The sequence below is a fragment of the Mastomys coucha genome, unplaced genomic scaffold (genome assembly GCF_008632895.1).
Source record: "Mastomys coucha isolate ucsf_1 unplaced genomic scaffold, UCSF_Mcou_1 pScaffold21, whole genome shotgun sequence".
Classification (NCBI taxonomy): domain Eukaryota; kingdom Metazoa; phylum Chordata; class Mammalia; order Rodentia; family Muridae; genus Mastomys; species Mastomys coucha.
This window is the reverse complement of record NW_022196904.1, coordinates 121,685,624-121,706,193: the sequence shown is the minus strand read 5'-3', so window position 1 is coordinate 121,706,193 and position 20,570 is coordinate 121,685,624. Positions and strand designations below refer to the sequence as shown.

Genomic DNA, 20,570 nt, shown 5'->3' with positions numbered 1-20,570 from the left:
TTCCCCCCCTCTTTCACACACACACACACACACACACACACACACACACGAACACACTATATAAAGTCTGAAATGTTTAAAATAATTTGAATGGACATCTCACATTAATAAAGAAACAGTTTATAGTTTTAGATATTTAGATTCTTTCTTTCAGGTTGGTTGTTTGTTCGTTTCTTTTTCTGTGTAGCCCTGGCCAGCCAGGAACTCGATCTGTAGATCAGGCATTCAAAGATTCACTCGCCTGCCTCTATTTGCCTGGATTTTTTTTTTTTTGAGTCAGTCTCTCCATGTAGCCCAAGGTAGCCTCAATCTCCTGATCTTACTGCCTTTGCTTCCCAAACCCTGAGTTTACAGATATTTTTATGAATAATTCTAATTTCTTTTTATTTTTTTTCTAGGAAATCTTAATGGACTTTGTACAACCATAAGAAATAATTTTTTTCCAGGTGTGGTGGTGACAAAATGCCTTTATTACCAGCACTCTCTGGAGTCAAAGGCAGGTGGCTTTCTTAGTTTGAGTTAGAGTGAGATCCAGGACAGCCATGGCTATACAGAAAAGCTCTTGTCTCAAACAACAACAACAACAAAAAACCAGAAACACACACACAAAATGATCTCCCCTTCCTTTTCTGTCACCACAGACTAACATCAATAAAAATTAATTACTTAGGGAAATGTTAATCATAACAAGACTGGTGGCTCTAAATTTTCTAACTCCTAGCAGTTTCTGTCCCCACATCACTGAGCTGCTGGCCCCAGTTCACAAACTGTTTATTGAATGTCTGGCTTTGTTCTCCTTCCAGCCCTGGAATGAAATGTTAAAGCCTTGAACTGGGACTCTATGCAGGCTCTTTGACCCTGCAATCACACTCCTAGGATTTTGTTTTCCAGATAACCTGCAGGCAATGTCAGAGACAAGGTTATCTCTTATAACAAGGTTTGTCACGGTAAGACTGGAAACTATCCAAATGTCCAACAATCAAGGGCTAAGAAACAAAAGAATGAAGGTGTTCTTTCCACACTGACCCAGAGAGAACTCTGGGCATATTAAAAGGCAAGGTGCAAGGACTGGGATATGATCAGTAGTAAAGCATATGCTTAGCATGCGTGATATCCTGTGGATCACTCACACCCCCAAACCTCAAACACCCGCCCAAAGGAGATAAATTATAAAAGCGTAGCTACAAAGGACATGTGTTACCTTCCATCTCAGGTGTTTCAAGGTGAGGAAAATAATGAATTGTGTTTCTTTCTATTTACATGAAGACTCACTGGAAGAATCACCGTGGAATTTACACACAAGGTTGCCCAGTGAATGGTGTGAGTGTGTGTGTATGCATGTATGTACGTGTGCACTTTGCCTTGATTTATAAATTAAGCAAATATGTTATCTACCAAACTAAAAGAATTGTTTGGCTGGGAAGAGAAAAGTCCCATAGGAGAATTAAAAGATAAAACCTTAAAGATGACAGACAAGGCCCAGCATGACAGCTCAGCAGTGAGGAGAGCATAGTCCTTCTGCAAAGGACTGGAGTCTGGTTCTTTGCACCAGCATCAGGTAGCTCACAAGCATCTGTAATACCGGCTCCAGGAGGATCCAATGCTTCTGCACTCGTGTACATACTCCCCCACCACAGACACATAGCTCACAAGCATCTATAATACCGGCTCCAGGAGGATCCAATGCTTCTGCACTTATGTGCACATACCCCCTACCACAGACACAGACTCATAGTTAAAAATGTAAAATAAATCTTTAAAAAATTTTTTTATTAAACTAATAAAATTTATTTTAAAATATACAACTCAGTATTAACATTTTTTTAAGTCATCAGAATGATTTATAATAGTTAAATGCCTCTTAAATACACATGATGTCTTCTGAAGATAAAAGTACTATTCACTTAACTGGTTTTTTAAATCTCTTTGGTACATTAAACATGATAGAAATAGGAAAAAAATTCTCTTATGAAGTCCTCTATGAAAGGAAATTGTGACAAGTTCCTGATTAGACAGAAACCGGTCCATCTCCAAGGAAGAATACACAGATTAACTGTGGCTTCATAGAATAAATTGGGTAAAATAAATCTTTTTTAAAAAGACTCAGCCTCTCCAGTTTACAGAATTTAAAGGTTTCCAGCGCTTCTTCTGGCATCAGTCTTTAGACACTCGGGAAGAACTGAGACTGTCCAGTGAGAGTCTGGGCCACTTCCCTGGGTTGATCACAACTTTCCTTTGAGATGATCCCAGGGGAGCCTGGTTAGTGGCCTGAGGAAAGCCACCTCAGGGAGGTGCAGCAGGGACTCTGCAGACTGCAAGGAGCAGCTGAGAGAACTCCAGGAGTAAAGGGCTACAGACTTCTCAGCACAAAAAAGCTGCCTTTCTCCACATTATTCAAGCAGACAGATCTTTGTGGTATGTTGGTGCCTTGGAGAATAAGAGTACAGTTGTGGTTTTTGAGGTGTGTAGCTTATTTAGATTTCAATAGGAATGTCTGTAGAAGATGAAAACTTCAGGGCTGGGTGATGCTTCTGAGAACATGGAAAAGAGCATTCCTCACTGTTAAGAATTTTTAGAACAACACCACGCTTGGAACCTCTGGGTGGTTTGGAAGGTGATGGCATTTTCAAAGTGCTGTACCTATTGGTGATCTCAAAGCAGCCCATCTCTCTAGCCCTGTTTGTTTTTTTCAGTCAGGGTCTTGCTATGTATCCTTGGCTGGTTTGGAACCAGACTGGCTTTAAAGTCACAGAGATCCTCTTGCCTCTGCCTCCCAACTGCTGCATAGAACATGATGCCTGGCCCTCAAAACAACCCATTTTATCAAATGGGTTATATGAGCCTTGGGTTATCAAGATGCCCAGTTAAGCTTGAGTTATGACTTGTCTTATGCGTTGTCTGACTTCAAAGCCTGCTGGCTTATCCACTGTGCAGTGGGTAGTGAGAGACTGACATACAGCTCATAATCTTCAGGATGCCAAGCACATACAGACTCACCAGCAAGGCTGGTCACAGGCCTTACCTCTCTCAATTCAGTTTACTCAGTCTCTTTGATCCATCTGTGAGCCCTGCACACTGCTCTGTGAATTGGGAGGTGGTGCAGACACAGTTCAAAAGTATAAAATCTGAGTGCGGTGCATGCTTATGATCCCACCACTCAGGAGCTTGAAGCAAGAGGATTGCTGTGAGTTCAAGGCCAAACTGGACCACACAGTAAGACTGTGTGTGATGATTTATACTGATTTATGTGATTCATATTGATGATTTGCATATGATTGATATTGATTATATATGATGTATAGGGTCTGGAGTCACCTTAGAGACAAATCTCTGAGCATGTCAATCAAGGAGTCTGTAGATCCGGTTATCTGAGGCAGGGTTGTTGCCTGAAATGTAAATGACACCATTGTTTGGCCTGGGATCCCAGACTGCATAAAAAAGGAGAAAGCTCACTGAACAATGCCATTCATCTCCCCCTGCTTCCTGACTGTGGATGCAATGTGACAGATGCCTCATGCTCCTGTCACCATGATGGACTGTACCCTCAAACCGTGAGCCAAAATTAGCCTTTCCTTCCTTGAGTTACTCTTGTCAGACGTTTTGCTATGGCAACCAGTAAGACAGTAGGGCACCATTTCTCAGAGGGTTTTTTTTTTTTTTAAATTAAAAATGGAGTGACTAATGTCCTTGAGTCCTCTGTTTCTAGAATATATGTTTAAATGGGTGCAGAGACCAGGAAGCAAAAGTTAATTTCTTTAATCAAAAGAAGAACTCAAACAGTGTGTCAGGCAGGATGTAATTTCTCATCTCTAATGCAAGCATGTGAGTTATGATTATCACTAAAATGCTCTGAGGGACAATCAGGTGATTGGAAAGGAGAAGCACATGCTACTACCTAAATGAGGACAGCCACATCTATGGGATTTCTCAGGGACTCAGCGTCAGGACTGGCATTGCTACCCATGAGGTGACTTTTCAAAGTGGTCTACCGCTCTCAGCAGAGTTAGAGCAAAAATCGTAACTGGGGATGGCGAGACGGTTGGGTGGGTAAAAGCAATTGCAGCGAAAGCCAGACAGCTGTGTACACAAGCTGGCTGTAGTGAGGGCAACAGATAAGCACAGCCCTGCTACAGTGAGATGGGAGGCAGAGACATGAGGACCAGATGGAAGGCATCTGGGCTGGAGTGAGCCATAAAGTGGCAAAGACAGGAGAGACTTCTGCCTCAACAGAGTGGAGAGAACAAGAATCAACTCTCAAAAGCTGTCCCTGCCGGTGGGTGGTGACACATGTCTTTAATCCCAGCACTTAGGAGGCAGAGGCAGGCGGATTTCTTAGTTCGAGGCCAGCCTGGTCTACAGAGTAAGTTCCAGGACAGCCAGGGCTACACAGAGAAACCCTCTCTCGAAAGACCAAAAAAAAAAAAAAAAAAAAAAAAAACAAAAAAAAAAAAAAAAAAAAAAAAGCTGCCCCTGACCCCACACATGAACTATTCCTTGTGTGCACCTACACATACACCCAAAAAATAAATAAATGTAATACTAATCATAAATAAAAACAAAAACAAATAATAATGATGTTAAACCACGCTAACAAGATGGCTCAGTGGGTAAAGCCAGAAGACCCAAGTTGATTTGATTTCTGGAACTCACATGATGGAAGAAGAGAACCGATTCCCATAAGTTGTCTACACACACATACACACAAACACAATAAATGAAAAAATAAATTTAAAAGACCACATGACCAACCAAAAACTGTATGTGGAGCACAGCAGAACAAGAATCTGAAAACTGATCACATTGTATCTGGCTTTAGATGGTAATCTTTTTACAATGCATATGTTTATCAACTACAAATTGCAATTATGACTTATCAATTATACTGTAATAACACTAGGGAGAAAGAATTGGAAACTATACTTAAGTCAATAATGTCAAGGAAAAAATAATCAATAAATCATGACTTTTTAAACTTGTTTTTGATAAGAGTTTCAGCTACAGAGAGACAGAGTTAAAGTCCTCAAAAGAAAAGCCATAAAGGTTATCCAGACTTCAACACTGAGAGCCAGCCTTTGTGGAATCCATAAAAAATTATTGCAAGATATACTGAGCGTCTTAGTACTGAAATCGATAAGGATGTAAATATTTAACTAGTATTTGAGGCTTATCTTCTTTAAAAACTCATGAACAATCTAATATTTTCAAAGCTAGCACACTCTTAAAAATTTCCCAAACATTTCATTTTAAACTTTCCTGTTCTTAGTCTAAATAATAATCATTCCCCTCTGCTCCTCTCTCTCTCTCTTTTTTAAGATAGATTCTCAACACCTAGTCTGGCAGTCTGTTGTCTATATAGATTGAGATGGCCTCAAATTTGTAGATTTCTGCCTCTGTCTCAAATTCTTCTGATAGTGTCCCAAGCATGGAATCTTTTTTTTGAGACAAATTTTTTGGTGTGTGTGTGTGTGTGTGTGTGTGTGTGTGTGTGTGTGTAGAGCCTTAGCTGTCCTAGAACTTGCTGTGTAGACCAGGCTGGCCTTGAACTCACAGAGATCCACCTGCCTCTACCTCCTGAGTGTTGGGATTAAAGGCATAGACCATCACCGTTCATGAAATCTTGAGTGGAATACTTGGCTTATTGGCTGTCAGCTTTTTTTGTGTCTTTGGCTGGGCCCCTTTTGCAAGGTCATTGAGTCAGAAAAGGGGATGAGCATCTTGGCAACAGTGTGCACATTTATTTGAGTGAAAGCCTTCAGGGGCTCTAGGAAGTGGAGCTCACCAGTTGCTTATAAGCTAGGGATAGTTACAAGGCAAAAGTCGCCCAGGCAGGGAAGGAGATTGAGAAGTCTGCTTATTTGGCCCATAGTTGGCCATGCTAGGGGTAACCAGTGTGTAGACAGTTAAGGAATGTTAGGTGGTGGATACAAATATTTCTGGGCTGACTATTACTTGAGGTTCAAAGAGTAGGGAAGGCAAAAATCTAGAGAGAAATACGTTACTTTAATTTTGAAAACCAAATGACTGTACTTTCAGGAATTGTCACAATTCAACCAAATTCAGGAGCTTTACAGCATGGCCTGGACCTGGCTTTAACTTCTTTATCTCAGCAATGTGAATTGCCCTGTACTGAAAGTGCTAGTTGGGGCTAGTTGTCCTGGAATGTACTCTGTAGACCAGACTAGCCTCCAACTCTGCCTGCCTCTGCCTCCCGAGTGCAGCCAGCATACCCAGCCTGCACATCAATTTTTTTAGCATGGAAAGTTATCTGATTTTCTTCAAGTATACAAGTTGAATCTCTTTATTTCTTTTCTTTTTTTTTCTTTTTCTTTTTGGTTTTTCAAGACAGGGTTTCTCTGTAGAGCCCTGGCTGTCCTGGAACTCACTCTGTAGACCAGGCTGGCCTCGAACTCAGAAATCCACCTGCCTCTGCCTCCCAAGTACTGGGATTAAAGGGATGCGCCACTACTGCCCGGCTCTTTATTTCTATTTTATTACTATAGTTGTTTGTTAATTTACTTATTTGTTGCTGTTTTATATACTGTCTTTCTATATATGTAGCTCAAGATGTCCTCAAACTTGCAGTCTCCATCTCTTTTCTAGAAGTTTCTCTTGAGATTTCCAGGCATATGGTGTCCACAGTCTACAGATGTCCAGCCCCTAATCTCTTTCAGGGATTCTCTTCCTCATCTCAGAGTCCCTGGGAAGAAATTATCCCTTGCCTTCTCTCTTGCATTCATTTATATATGTGTCCAGGGTAGTCTGGGGTTGACTTCTGTTGTAGAGTGCTTGCCTACTAGCAAGTGCAGAGTCCTGGTTTGACCCTCAGTGCTACATAAACCAGTTGTGGTAGTTCATCCCTATAATCCCAGGATTTGGGAGGGTGAGGCAGGAGGATGAGAACTCCAGATTCATTCTTAGCTGCACAGAGTTAGATGCCAGCCTGGGATACATGAGACCTGGCTCAAAAACTTTTTTTTATTATGCTCCTGTGTCATTTCTTCAGCACATGACTGTTCTTTAGCAAGGCCAGCATTGGGATGTGGGGAAGAAACTCTTGATGCACTTTTTCTTCAATCCAGGTTTCTAGGACTTTGGTCTGAGTGGCTGTTACTCTTCTACACTGGGGAGATCTCTGGGCCCCAGGACCCACCCCTTTATAAATGGTCACCTGCTCTGCCCCTAGTTGCTGCCCAGGGCCATAAAGATGAGCACTGATAGATATGAAAGGACTATTCTTATGAGAAACAGCACAGAGCTGTGTGTGGCGGTGCGTAGCTGTGATCCCTGCCTTTGGGAAGCAGAGGGAAGAATTCCAAGCTGGTTTGGGCTACGAAGTGAGATCCTGAGATCCTGCGTCTCCAAACGAACCAAATAAACCAACAAACCCAAACAAAGTAGTCTATCCCGGAAGATAAGACCTAGAGAGTGCCCCTAGGACGAACAACAATATAAACTAACTAGTACCCTCAGAGCTCCTAGGGGCTCAACCACCAACCAAGGAGTATACATGGTAGGACTGATTGTTCTGGCAGCATGTGTATAGTAGAGGATTGCAAAATCAATCATCAATGGGAGGAGAGGTCCTTGGTCCTGTAAAGGTTCTGTGCCCCAGTGGAGGGGAATGCCAGGGCCAATAAGTGGGAGAGGGTAGGGTGGCAAGCATGGGGAGGGGGAAGCCAACAGGGGTTTGTTCTTGTTGTTTTTGTTTGTTTGTTTGTTTGTTCCTGGGAGGGGAAACTGGGGAAAGAAAAATCATATGACATGTAAATAAAGAAAATATCTAATAAAAAAAAAAGACCTAGAGAGTGAACTGGAGACAAAGTAGGAGCATAATGGCAGGAAAAGAGCAGACAGGAAACACGGAGGAGAAGGAAGAGGAGGAGGAGACTCCCCTCCCCCTTGCAGGCTGGGGAGTGGGGGTGGTCTTCCAAGGGGACTTCTAGGTCCAGCTATGGGCATAGAGATACCTCAGACAGGCACATCCACACCGCAAGGCTGACATTTGAATTGCAAAACTTCTCAGTAGGCGCACACACATAGCTCCTAGTTAGGATTTAGGTTAAGGATGCTTTTCTCCAGCTGTCCCTTTCGGGCTCCCCCCTGCTCCTGCTGGGTCTCTGGTGCAGTGGCTTTGAGGACATTCTTTCACCTCCAGACATAAACACCTTCCCCAACTCAGTGAGTATTTGCTTGTACATATATATGTGCACCAGAGGAAGGTATTGGATCTCCTGGAACTGGAGTTACAAATATTTGGGAGCCTGATATGGGTGCCAAAATTGGGTCCTACAGCAGGTGCTCTCTAACCGCTGAGCCATCTCTCCAGTCCTGGGGAAGACATCTTTTTAACACGAATATAATTTGCCAGTTTTTTTTCTTTTACTTTTTTTTTTGTCACTAATATTTCCTGAGGTTTCTTCTCAGACTTTCTTCTTGGAACTAGTGTGGATTTTTCAAATGATTAAAAGTTTGAAGTCCAAATCTATGTATGCAGGCTAGACTAATAACAAGTAATATGCTGGACAGTGGAGTGTTGGGGAAAAGCCTTCCTGACCCATACTCTCTCACCTGCTTCTTCTTTGTTTGATTTTCAAAAACCATTTATTTTAAGTATTTGCTTGAATCTGTTGGTAGAATTAGACTCAACAGTCCCTGCCATGTGGGCTCTGACCCTTCTTCGTGTTGTGTTTTTAGATTGTGCAAATACAATCAGAGCAGCTCTGTTTCTCGGTGGGAAAAGGCTACTCCAAGGTGCAAGTTGTTCTTTCTTGGTTACAATTAGTGATGGGAAAAAAGCAACCAAGTAGGAGGGAAACCATAAATTTTTATCATGCTCTTTGTACCCAGTGCCATTCTCTGATAAGTGAGAAGTGATAAAACTCAGACATTCCCAGAGGTTTCTTGCTTATGAAAACCTTCTCATCAAAAGCAGCCTACCTGTGAGTCCAAAAGGATTGCCACATGTTTCGATGTTAGCTCTCTTGATGAGCTCAGCTGCTCCTGTGCTTGCCAAGGCATAACAAGATCACTGGGCCCAGGCTTTACCCATTTGTCCTGGTTTGCAGAGCAGAATCACAAAGAAACAGTTCTTTTCTGACCCCAGGGGAAGACGGATCAACCCCACTGGAGGTTGGTCATACTGAAGTAGGTGGTATGAAAGGAATAATAATAATAATAATAATAATAATAATAATAATAATAATAAAAAGACAAAGTTACCGGTTCATAATAATGAGCCTTAGGGGTAATGGTCATTATAATAATGAAGTCATGATCTGAGCAAATGACCTTGGCCAAGGACAGGCTGAGCCCAGGAGGCTTGCTCAGTGCTCCTGCCGACATTGGATTCACCGCTCTATCTCTGAGCCCACACTACTTCCCTGCCCATACCAACCAGGTCAGCTAAGATGTTCCCTGCTATGGCTGTTGAATGTTTTCTATTTGTCTCTCTACCTTGGGGTCTTCTTTTCTTTGTCTTTATATGTGTCTGGTGTGTTTGAGTACTAGTGTTGGCATGAGTGTGGGTGCACAAGGTCTGGTGTCTTCCACGGTTGATTCCTCCGTGTATATTCAATTGAGCCCAGGTCTCTCACTTGAACCCAGAGCTCTAGGAATTTTCCTGTCTCTACCTCCCTGAACACTGGGATTCCAGATGGGGCTCTCTGCCCACTCAGCATTTATGTAGGTCCTGGGGATCTGAACTCTGGTCTCTTTATGCTTGCTCAACAATCACTTTACCTACTGAACCATTTCTTCCGTTCTTTCCCATTCCTCCTTCTTTTCTTCCTCTTTCTGATCTTGCTCTGTGTCTAAGGAGGCTAGCCTGTGGGGATTGTTTTTTCTTTTTTGGTTTTTCAAGTCAGGGTTTCTCTGTGTAACTCTGGCTGCCCTGGAACTCCCTCTGTAGACCAGGCAGGCCTAGAACTCACAGAGATCTACCTGTCTCTGCCTCACAAGTCCTGGGATTAAAGGTATGTACCACCACCACCTGTCTTAAGACTCCATAGGCTTTTGGCCTCTTAGTGGCTTCAGTCCATGAGGAGCATAGAGGGGGCTCCAACACTTAGTACCCAGCTCCTTCCAAATAGTCTCTCCTCAAACTTCTCTCTCTTTGGGGTTCTAGAAACCCCACATCTAGCCCTGGATACTTAGACTGACAGTGGTTCTCCCTGATGTGCCAGTCCCTCCATCCTTGTACTTTCTTACTCACACACGTTCATTCCAAACTGGAATGTGAAATCTTTCTGGCTGACTCTGAAGCATCAGTGTAGGGTAGTGAATCACTGGTCCTCTGTGGTCTGCAGCTTTTGGCATAGGACTTTGTAACGCTTCTATTTTCTGCATGTTTTCTGATTTACAACGAGTGTTATAGACAAAATGATACCTAAGCACCTTCTGATTGTATTTATCCTGCAATATCCTTTTTGGGTTTTGAGTTTTAACCAAGGTAGTGGAGGGAGCGCAGGCAAGTCTGTACTGTGTAGCTGTCATTTCCAACCACCAGTAACAACAGTTACTAACATCTGGGCAGCGTTTTACCGCTGCAGTGATGATACTAGAAGCATCAGTAAGCTGTTTTGTCATTTTGGTACGTGAGGGTCATGTGGTTTCAGCATTTAAGATATGTTGATCCCAAAAGGCTATTTCAGGAGAGGCTTGGCTAGAGAAACGCAGTGAGAGGCTACCATTCCGTCGGGCCTCTGTTTACCTTCCTGTAAAAGAGAGCGAACTGCTCCAATTTCAGTCCAGCGCTCAAGCGCCACAGGCACAAAAGCAGACTGCGCACTTGGGGAAGGCAGCAGAGCTTGGCGCCCGGTGGCTCAAGGCCGAGTGGGTGGGGCGAGGGTGAGCCTCTTGTGATTGGTATGCGGCCCTCCGCCCTAGCCAATGAACTGAGAGAACGGGCGGGGGCGGGACAGACACGTCGTCTTAAACGGCCTGACGCGCCGGGCGGCCCCATCGGGCTTCGTGGCTGCAGTCGGTGTAGCTTAGCGGTCGCCGTCAGGTACGACGCTCACTCTGGGGCTGGGCCACGGCGACTTGGGCCCCGCTCGGTGTTCCGGAGTCTCTGCCGGGGCAACGCCGGAATCTCCGGGTCTAGGGCGCCGTGCAGGCCTGGGATGGGGCGGGCTCAGCGTGAGGACGGGCGGGGCACGGCTTGGGCTCACAGTCCTGGGGGACTCGACTAGGGAGCTAGGGCCTTGGAGGTCTCAGCTTTGAAAAGGAGGCGTGAGGGTGCTGGACACCTCGAGCAGCTTGGCTGCGGGGGATCCGATCCCTAGGGACAGAGTTGCGAACTTGGTCGCTGATGTGGACCAAGTCCGAGTTCCTTGGGCAGCTTCTACATCTCGTGGCAGATCATGTCCATCCCTCCCCAATCCCCACTTCTCTCCAGTCCTAAACCAAATAAGAGGATTGAGGAAGTGACGTGTACATTATGATGAGATGGTGGCTAGGGATTGGCCCATAGGGCTCTCTGCACGAAGACCCCCTCCTTGGGCCTTTGACAAGCTATGCTGAACCTCAGTAAATTCCATCCTAATTGTGGGGAGCTCTTGCTGCCAGCAAATCTTGCCTCAGGCCTACAGCATGCCTGGGAATACATTTACCTTGTAGATGTGTCGAGATATATTAAGGGAGGAGGAATGATTTTGGAATGAAGTGGCTTTGCCAATCGAATAACCTCTGATTTCTCCATCTTTTCAATCAGACTTGTCAATATCTGTAGGTAAATTAATTTTATGTAACCTGTAACTGTACTTTAGATTGGGTGTGTGTGATCATGAATGAATGTGCCATCTGGTGTTGGGAACCAAACTCTGGTTTTCTGCAAGCATAGAAGGTGATCTTAACTGCTGAGCCATCTTTCCAGCCCCTAAAACTGTAATTAGTACATATTTTTAAAGGTATTTTTTACCGTCTCATATATTTACCTTTCATATTCTCCTTTTATTATGGTTATTTGGATATGTATTTTATGTTCTTTACTGAGTTCTTGAGGATGAGCCAAACTCTATACTTTTAAAAATAGTAATGAATGGGCATTGATTTGGAGGTGTGCAGAGGGTGTGGTGTAGTTGGTCCAATCCTTTCCCAGTAGTGTTACTTTAGTTGTTTGCCAGTGATGCACTTGAGGTGAATTTTAGCCAGAATATTGGTTACATAAAACAAAGCTCATGTTGACAGAACTTCAAAAAAAAAAAAAAAAAAATAAGGGCTGCATTTGTGAATGGTTACCTCAGAAAAGTAAATATTTAACAATAGCCAAACCAAATTTACTTCTCAAGCTGAATATTTTCAATGGCTTTTGGATGACTTTACACTGACGATTCTTTTAGAGTAATTTAAGAAAAGGTTATTAATAAGGCAGACTAAACAAATTCTTCCCTTAATGGAGACTATACTGTGAGCTATGGGGAAGGGAACAATGGTGGCTTGAAATTAAACATAAGTGTTCAAAGTGCTTGGCCTGTCATAAACATAAGAACACTAGTTTTTATGTTTAGGCTCTTATATCTGCTAAATATAAATAGTAGATAAATATTAAATATGAATAATCTATCTATTTATCTACCTACCTACCTATCTTCGGTTTCTCCAGACAGGGTTTCTCTGGGTAGCTCTGGCTATCCCATACTCACTTTGTAGACCAAACTGGTCTCAACTCTGAACCCTTGATGAAAAGATGATCTTCCTCAGGAGGGTGGAGAGGCAGCCTTTCAAGAGCTGAGTTACTTTGATGCAGAATGAGCAGCCTCATCACCTGGTTTGCCTGGTTGTTACCTTGCCTCCTTCAGGAGTTGTGTGTTCAGTAAGGATCTGTTCACTTGCCAGACAAGAGAATACCAGCAGAACATGGGTATCCAGGGGAGGTGATTTTTGAGACATGGTTGACTATATTCCTTTTTTACAAGCTTAAGTTCACAGTGGGGATTGCTGGAAAACAAGTACCTGAAGTGTTAGGATCTGTGATAAAAGTCTGCAACATTCTGAAAGTGTTTAGGAGGGACTTACATGGTAAATTCAAAGGGAGAAGGTGGAAAAAATTATCTATATAGTATTTATGCACAGAAGAAAATTGGTAGTTAATGGTACCTACTTGCCAGGCAGTGGTGGTGCATGCCTTTAATCCCAGCACTTGGGAGGCAGAGGCAGGCGGATTTCTGAGCTCACGGCCAGCCTGGTCTACAGAGTGAGCTCCAGGACAGCCAGGGCTACACAGAGAAACCCTGTCTCGAAAAAAACAAACAAACAAAAAAGGTATTTACTTAAGTAGGTAATTTTCTTGTCTGACTGCTATTTATTTTATTTTATTTTATTTTATTTTATTTTAATATTAAGGCAAGGTCCCTCTTTATAGACCTGGCTGAGCTAGAACTATGTAGACCAGGTTGACCTCAAACTCCTAGAGATCCATCTGACTGCCACCAGAGTGTTGGGATTAAAGGCAGATACTAGCATGCTTTGCCACCTCTAACTTCTTGTGTACCCAAGGATGATCTTGAACTCCTGATCCTCCTGCCTCTGCTTCTCTAGGTTATTTGGTTCTGGCAATGGACTCCAAGGCTTCATATATATTAGGCAAGAACTTACCAACTGATTCTTAGTCCCTGAGGATCTCATTTTTTATTGTTTTAATGAAAAATGATCCGGTTTGAAGAGCCCTGCCAGTGTTTTTTAAAGCTGTAGAACTTGGCTAGTGTTCCTGTGAACTTAGAGCAGAAGAGAATGTAATGAATAGCTCCTTTGTGCTAAACCCGAGGCTTTAACATGGACTCCTCAAGACACCGTGAGTGGCTTCAACCTCATCGAAGTTCAGAAAGAGTGACACATTCACACAGTGCTGCAGACTGAATTTAAATCTGGATTGTGAATTACTGTGGATTTTCTATCATACTTCTACCATTTCCCAAGCCCCAAGAGAAGATTGTTGGTGGCTGTTTTAAAGCCTTCTTTAATTTTGTTCTAATATTTCTCATTCAGTACCAAGCTCAATAACCTGAATACAGAGGCTCTTTAATAGAAATGTGTGTACTAGATTCTGGTCTGTCATGGTCTGTGCAACTTGTGGCCTTTCCCAGTTAAGTTAAATATCCAGAGAACTCATTTTGAATGTTTCTCGCTACGCTACTGATTATCATCATCCTATATGAAATTGAGAGGCCTCAGCAAATAGATTTTAGGAGGTAACTCTGTGTAAATTGAGATAAGTCGAATTCAGATTATCTTTTAGATCCTTTCCCATTGCAGTCTTTATTTTGTTTTGAGTCAGCCGAATGTAGCCTTGGACTGGAAAGCCCCCCTAGCCCACGTCTGCAGTTACTTGCTGTCCTATTGTAACCTGTAAAAATACACCATTAAAAGCATTTTTAGGATTTTTTTTCAATAGCCAAGTTTTTTTTTTTTTTTTTTTTTTTTTTTTTTTTTTTTTTTTTTTTTTTTTTTTTTTTTTTTTTAGTGTCTTTTTGCCTATTGGAAAAAACCACAGCTGTAGACTTTGGTGGCAAAAGCATAAGAGTAGTTTTTAGTTTAAAGTTTGAGATTTTCCCTAAGAACAGGTAACCTGGTGGACCCAAGGCTGCACATCCTGGGAGCACTGATTGCACTTCTTTCTACACCACATTGTTTTCTCAAAGCTTACTGGATCCTTTCTTTTTATTTGACTTTGCTTGTTTATCTGGTCTCTGTCGAACAACTCAGACCCATGTCCAAGTTCTTTTTCAGTGTTTCTGACTATAAATACAATTTATGGTCACTGTAGAAAGTAGAGAATAGTTCAATACAGCTACAATGACTTTTTTGTTTTCTTTCCTTAACAGTTTTCCCTAATACTCTTTTGCAGAGTTGAACATGCAATTATATATATGTTATATAATATATAACATACATATATATGTATGTATAAGATTTTCTTTCCTTATTAGACATGTACTGAAATGCCTTGCTATGTTGGTAGAGACTCCTTTTAAAGATTTGTTTATTTATTTATTTATTTTTTTGTGTGTGTGAATGTTTTGCTTGTGTGTATCTGCGTGCATCTGCTAAGAAGTATCCCAGAAAGCACATTTTATGCATATTTGCTAGGCAGAAATTAATACCATTTTAAATTTTCAGTCATTTAAATAGGATCTACTGTGTAGATTGTAAAGAGCCCAGGAAGAAATGATAAATCAGTATCTTAGACTTAGGTGGTGATGGGGCCTGGTTCTTTGTAGTACAGTTAAACATTTTTGTTAGCTGCCATTTCCAGTCTAGTGATTCTTGCTTTGCCTTTGTTAGTTTGAGAGAAAATACTGTGGAAATAGCAGACCTTTACCTTAGGGAAGTATATAACTGTGTATCTTATTTTAGGAGGCATTTGGACCCCTTCAAGACAGTCTCTAGATCTTGAGTTTTAAATCTGTACTCTGGTTGGAACTGTGGGAAGGAAGAATAGTGGCAAGTTTTTGGCAAACAAGAGAGTTCTGGGATCTGATTAGTGATTGCAAAATCCTGAACCTCACTGAATTTTTAGTGTGGAGTGAGAGCCAAGTTGAAAAAGAAGTTAGCCAGGTCCCACGATTGGCTGATTTGACAGTGCAATCAAGAGTGCTAAGATCATGCATGGTTTGACTTACTGGAAAATTCTGTTGAAACATGAATTAGTCGTGTATATAGATATATAGACACTCCCCAGGGTGCCTGGCTTTTGGTAGCTTCCCCCTAGCCTAGAATTTACCTAAAATGCTTCTTTTCTGCTTCCAGACATGGTACCTACCCATGCTCTCACTGTCTAGAATTTACCTAAAATGCTTCCTTCTCTGCTTCCAGACATGGTACCTACCCATGCTTTCACTGTTTAGAATTTACCTAAAATGCTTTCCTTCTCTGCTTCCAGACATGGTACCTACCCATGCTCTTACTTGTTGTAGGATCTTGCATGATCTGAATGTGAGCTGTGCACACAGAAGCTGGGGGAGCACTGTTAGGGACTGGTTTTCGAACTGGTTTTACGACTGCTGCCTCATCCTGAAAAGTGTAAATAATGCGAGTGAACACCAGTATTCTCTTGCTCTGAATTGTTTGTTTGTTTTTTTCCTTTAGACAGTTGATTTTTTGATACTTTTTTCAATGTGTTGTGTGGCAGGGGAGGTGGCCAGGTTATAGAAACAGCCATCCTAGCAAAATAGATTCTTTATGTGTCATTTGTTATAGATTTGTGTTTGTCACTGTAAGATCTCAAGACTCCTAACTAAGTGCAAAACAAGTCTTTTTACCTTTGTTTATGCTGAGTTTGCCTTATGTTTTAGATATCTGTGCTAAATGACAGACTTTACCTTGTGTAAGTTTGGGTGCTAAACGCTTTCCAGTCTCCAAAGGTTACTTTTTTCCTGTTTCTATACTTTTTTAAAGATGTATTTTTATTTTTTTGTGTACTAAATGTTTGCTTGCATGTATATATGTGTACTACGTGGGTGTCTGGTGCCTGTAGAGGTAGGTCAGAAGAGGGTGCTGGATCCCCTGGAGTTACAGACAGTTGTGAGCCATCATGTGGATGCTGACATCTGAACCCAGGTCTTCTGCAAAAGTAGCAAATCCTTTTAATCGCTGAGCCATCTCTCTAGCTTTCTCCCTCTCTTCCCCTCCTAGTTTCTTTCTGTTTTGAGACAGAGGCTACTTGTAGCCCAAGCTGGTCTGGAACTTACTATGTAGGGTAGGCTAGCCTGGAACTTGTGTTGATCATCTTTCCTCTGCCTCCTAAATAAATGCTGGGATTACTTCATCTAGGTTAAAATGACATTTGTTATTAATTGTTTCACTACCTACATACCAGGACAATTAAAAATGCAAAATCAAGAAGAGGTGGGGATACTGGGGTCCTGGAGGGGGGCTGAGAGAGGATGAGGCAGGTGCTGCTGTGGTCCTAGCTCTGTGGGGTCATTTGAACCCAGAGCTAGAAGACCACCCTTTTGAAAAGTACAAAATGGTTCATAGCCCTGACTCCTGACCAACCACAGGCAGCTGTGGCATCTGACTTGGCGCCTTGCCTCTGATATCTTCCCTGAACCCTGCACTGTCTGGCCGGATAAGGCTGGATGCCTACTGAGTGGAAGCTGGGCAGTTACTTAGTGAGCAGACACGAGCTGACTCTGGAAGGGTTCTCACTCTCAGCACCTTCTCCTGACTTCGGACAGGTCTCTTTGCACTCCCACTCCTGAAGGACCCACACAATGCTTTCCAAACTAGCCAGTCTGCAGACCGTTGCTGCTCTGCGTCGAGGAATCCACACCTCAGTCGCCTCTGCCACGTCTGTTGCAACTAAGAAGACAGTGCAAGGCCCGCCATCCTCTGAGTACATTTTTGAACGGGAATCTAAATATGGTGCACATAATTACCATCCTTTACCTGTTGCCCTGGAGAGAGGAAAAGGTATGTTTTGGATTAGTCCACCCCCACATTTGCTTGAGATGTATTATCAGAATTAGTTGTTTTGTATTTCTCATGTGCAAGCCTCTTTGAATGTCTGTTGCAGATAGGGCTCCTTTGACCTTGTCTGAGTGACTAAGGCACCTGTGCCTGTCAGTCTTCCATGGAACCTCACAATAGTGAATGCAGAGGAAATAGGAATGTGACGTCACTGACAATCTTTTAAAATTAGTTTTTATTTAGACATGACTGTAATAATAAAAAATTATGATGATATTAAAGGGTTTCTTTCCTTTTTCCCCAGACTTTTCTTTGTTGTGTTCTCTCCGCCCCTCCTGGTCCTGCATACACCCTGTTTTCTAGCTCTTCCCCCCCCTAGATACTCATTGTGCCTTCTGACAATGGAATGGGAAAGAAGGGAACTTTATCTTTTATATACACAGGTAGTTATCTGAACCCAGACGTTAACAAAAGCACAGCAGGAATCCAGCTTTGTGTCCTTAGTTGTAAATGAACCAGGACTCTCATTCTTGTTGGTTCAGTTGTCTGCTGATCAGTAGGAGCAGTGGGTCTTCTCTTCCCCTCCCCCTTTCTCTTCTTCCTCTCCTCTTCCTTCCTCCTTTCTCATCCCCCCCTCCAATCTTCTTCCTCCTTCTCCTTCTACTCCTCCTCTTGTTCCTCCTCCTCCTTCTGCCACCCCTTCTCTTTCTCCTCCTCCACTTCCTCCTCCTCCTTCTTCCCCGGGCCAGTATTTTTTTTTTTTTTTTATTGTAACCCTCTTCCCAGCTGAAGTATTTCAGCCCTGTAAGCCAGTGTTTCTTAAAGTTTGGCACTGCCTGAATTGATCTCTAGAGTGGGATTGCTGGGTCTTGTGGTAACTTGTTAGGGGAACTGCCAACCTTTAAAACAAAACAAAAAAAACCCTCTGTCTGTGTGTGTGTGTGTGTGTGTGTGTGTGTGTGTATGTGTTGCCTGTGCCTGTCAGAAGCAAAAGAGGAAGTCAGGTGTTTCACTTTATCAAGTTCTGTTTTATTCCTCTGAGACAGGGTTTCTCACTAAACATGAAGCACACCATTTTGGCTAGGCTGGCTGGCCAGCGAGCTCCTGGGATCTGCCTGTCTCTGTACTTAAGGCTAGGGTAACAGGAGCGCATAGCCATGCCCAGCTTTTTAAACCATAGAATATGGGAACTCAAACTCAGGTCCTCATGTGTGCCTACATAATAAGAACTCTTACTCACTGAGCTATCTCCCCAGCTCAGGATTACTAACTTTTTTTCAGATCAGCTGTACAGTTTTTGTTTGATTTTTGGTATTGGTAGAGAGCCAGGCTCTTACCGTGTAGTTCAGGCTGCTCTTAATCTTGGATTCATCCAACATTAGCTGCCAAGTGCTGGGATCACAGGTGTTCACCACCACACCCAGCCACCGTTGTACTGTTCTATATGTACACTAGTGATGCATGCAAGTTCCAAATGGTTTATCTTTGCCCCACTGTTTTTTCTTTTAAAAATTATAAGCATACTACTATGAAAGAGTAGCATTTTGATTTACATGTTTCTAATGACTGGTGATGGGTTGTACGTCTTTACATGTTCATATTAGCATCTGTATGTATGTCTTTGAAGAAAATGTTAGTAAGTTATTTGCCCATTTTTAAAAAACAGAGTCTTGCTTAATCCAAGCTGACTTTGAACTCCTGATCCTCCTAGCTCTGTCCCCTCAGTGGTGGGATTATAGGTGTGTGCCACCATGTCTAGTGGCTTTTATTGTTGTTTATCATTGTATTCTGGATACTGAGTCCTTATCAGGTATATGGTTTGTAAATACTCCTGTTATATGTTCAGTTGTAGTCTGTACTATACAAGAGTTTTGTCTGTTTTGTGTAATTTCTTTGTAAATTTAAAGTTTTGGCTCCTGAGACTAAAATTGCTAAAGAGGTTACAATCTTTCTTTTTTTTTCTTCCCTCCTTCTTTCCTTCTTTCTTTTTCTCTCTCTTTCTAAATAAACTTAGTTTAGACAAGTTGCAAATAAAAATAACATCACACACTGAAATAACCAGAACTGAAGCTTATATACTTCAGTAAACTTCTTACTGCTAGACCAGCTGCTTGGGCTGGAAGCTGTGGAGCTTCATGTTGGATTTTGCACTTTCACTATTGAGTATATTTCTATGTGCTTATTCACTACTAACCCCCTGCTCCTAAATTTATGACACAATTACAGTCTTTTTATACTGTTCTGTTAAGTATACATGTAAGAGTTAGTCAGATAAAATAGAGCTTTAATATTTCTTTCTAAATCTAAGTCAACAGGCTTATACTAAAACGTTTTAAGCATAGGAATAAGTAGAGTATCATATATTGGTGTTTAGTGAGCTTAAGAAGTCATTCTTCATTTTGGGGTCTTGTGTCATATGGACACTCTCATTCTTTCCCTTCCCTCTATTTTAGGCATTTACATGTGGGATGTGGAAGGCAGGCAGTACTTTGACTTCCTGAGTGCTTATGGTGCTGTCAGCCAAGGACACTGCCACCCAAAGATCATAGATGCCATGAAGAGTCAGGTGGACAAGCTGACATTAACATCTCGGGCTTTCTATAACAATGTCCTTGGTGAATATGAGGAGTACATTACCAAGCTTTTCAACTACAACAAAGTTCTTCCTATGAATACAGGTAACGTATTCCCATTTTGTTCAGTTCCCAACAGTCAGTCACTTGTTTCTTTATTTGTATTTATTTAGCATCTCCCCTTTTCACCTAGGCTGGCCCTGAATTTACACTCCTCCCACCTTAGTGTCTCAAATAACTGGGATTAAGTTGCATATCACATGCTAAGCTTATTTTTTTGATAATTTACATTAGTCAAATCTGAGTATTTTCCTTACAATAGGAGTGGAGGCTGGAGAGACTGCTTGTAAGCTTGCTCGTCGTTGGGGCTACACCGTGAAAGGCATCCAGAAATACAAAGCAAAGATTGTTTTTGCTGGTATGTGAATTTAATTGTTACAATGTTAATGGTATCATTTACCCGAGACATTATTTTGGAGTGTTTTATAAAGGCTAATGAGGGAATTTCTTTTAGATTTTAAGTTATTTCTTCAAGAATGAGAGTTTCCTTTTGTGATGCTGTGGAATGAATCTAAGGTCTGATGGATGCCA

General features: G+C 42.1%; 1 protein-coding gene across 1 annotated transcript in view; it reads left to right on the top strand.

Moving 5' to 3' along the window:
• The first annotated feature begins 10,883 nt into the window (after positions 1 to 10,883).
• The window catches only part of Oat (ornithine aminotransferase), a 19,340-nt gene continuing 9,653 nt past the window's right edge, over positions 10,884 to 20,570 (top strand). Inside the window, exons 1-4 of the mRNA XM_031388595.1 lie at positions 10,884 to 11,005; positions 17,175 to 17,409; positions 19,860 to 20,084; positions 20,302 to 20,397. Of these exons, the coding sequence (XP_031244455.1) occupies positions 17,211 to 17,409; positions 19,860 to 20,084; positions 20,302 to 20,397 (520 nt within the window). The 5' untranslated portion in view covers positions 10,884 to 11,005; positions 17,175 to 17,210. The remainder of the gene's footprint in view (positions 11,006 to 17,174; positions 17,410 to 19,859; positions 20,085 to 20,301; positions 20,398 to 20,570) is intronic.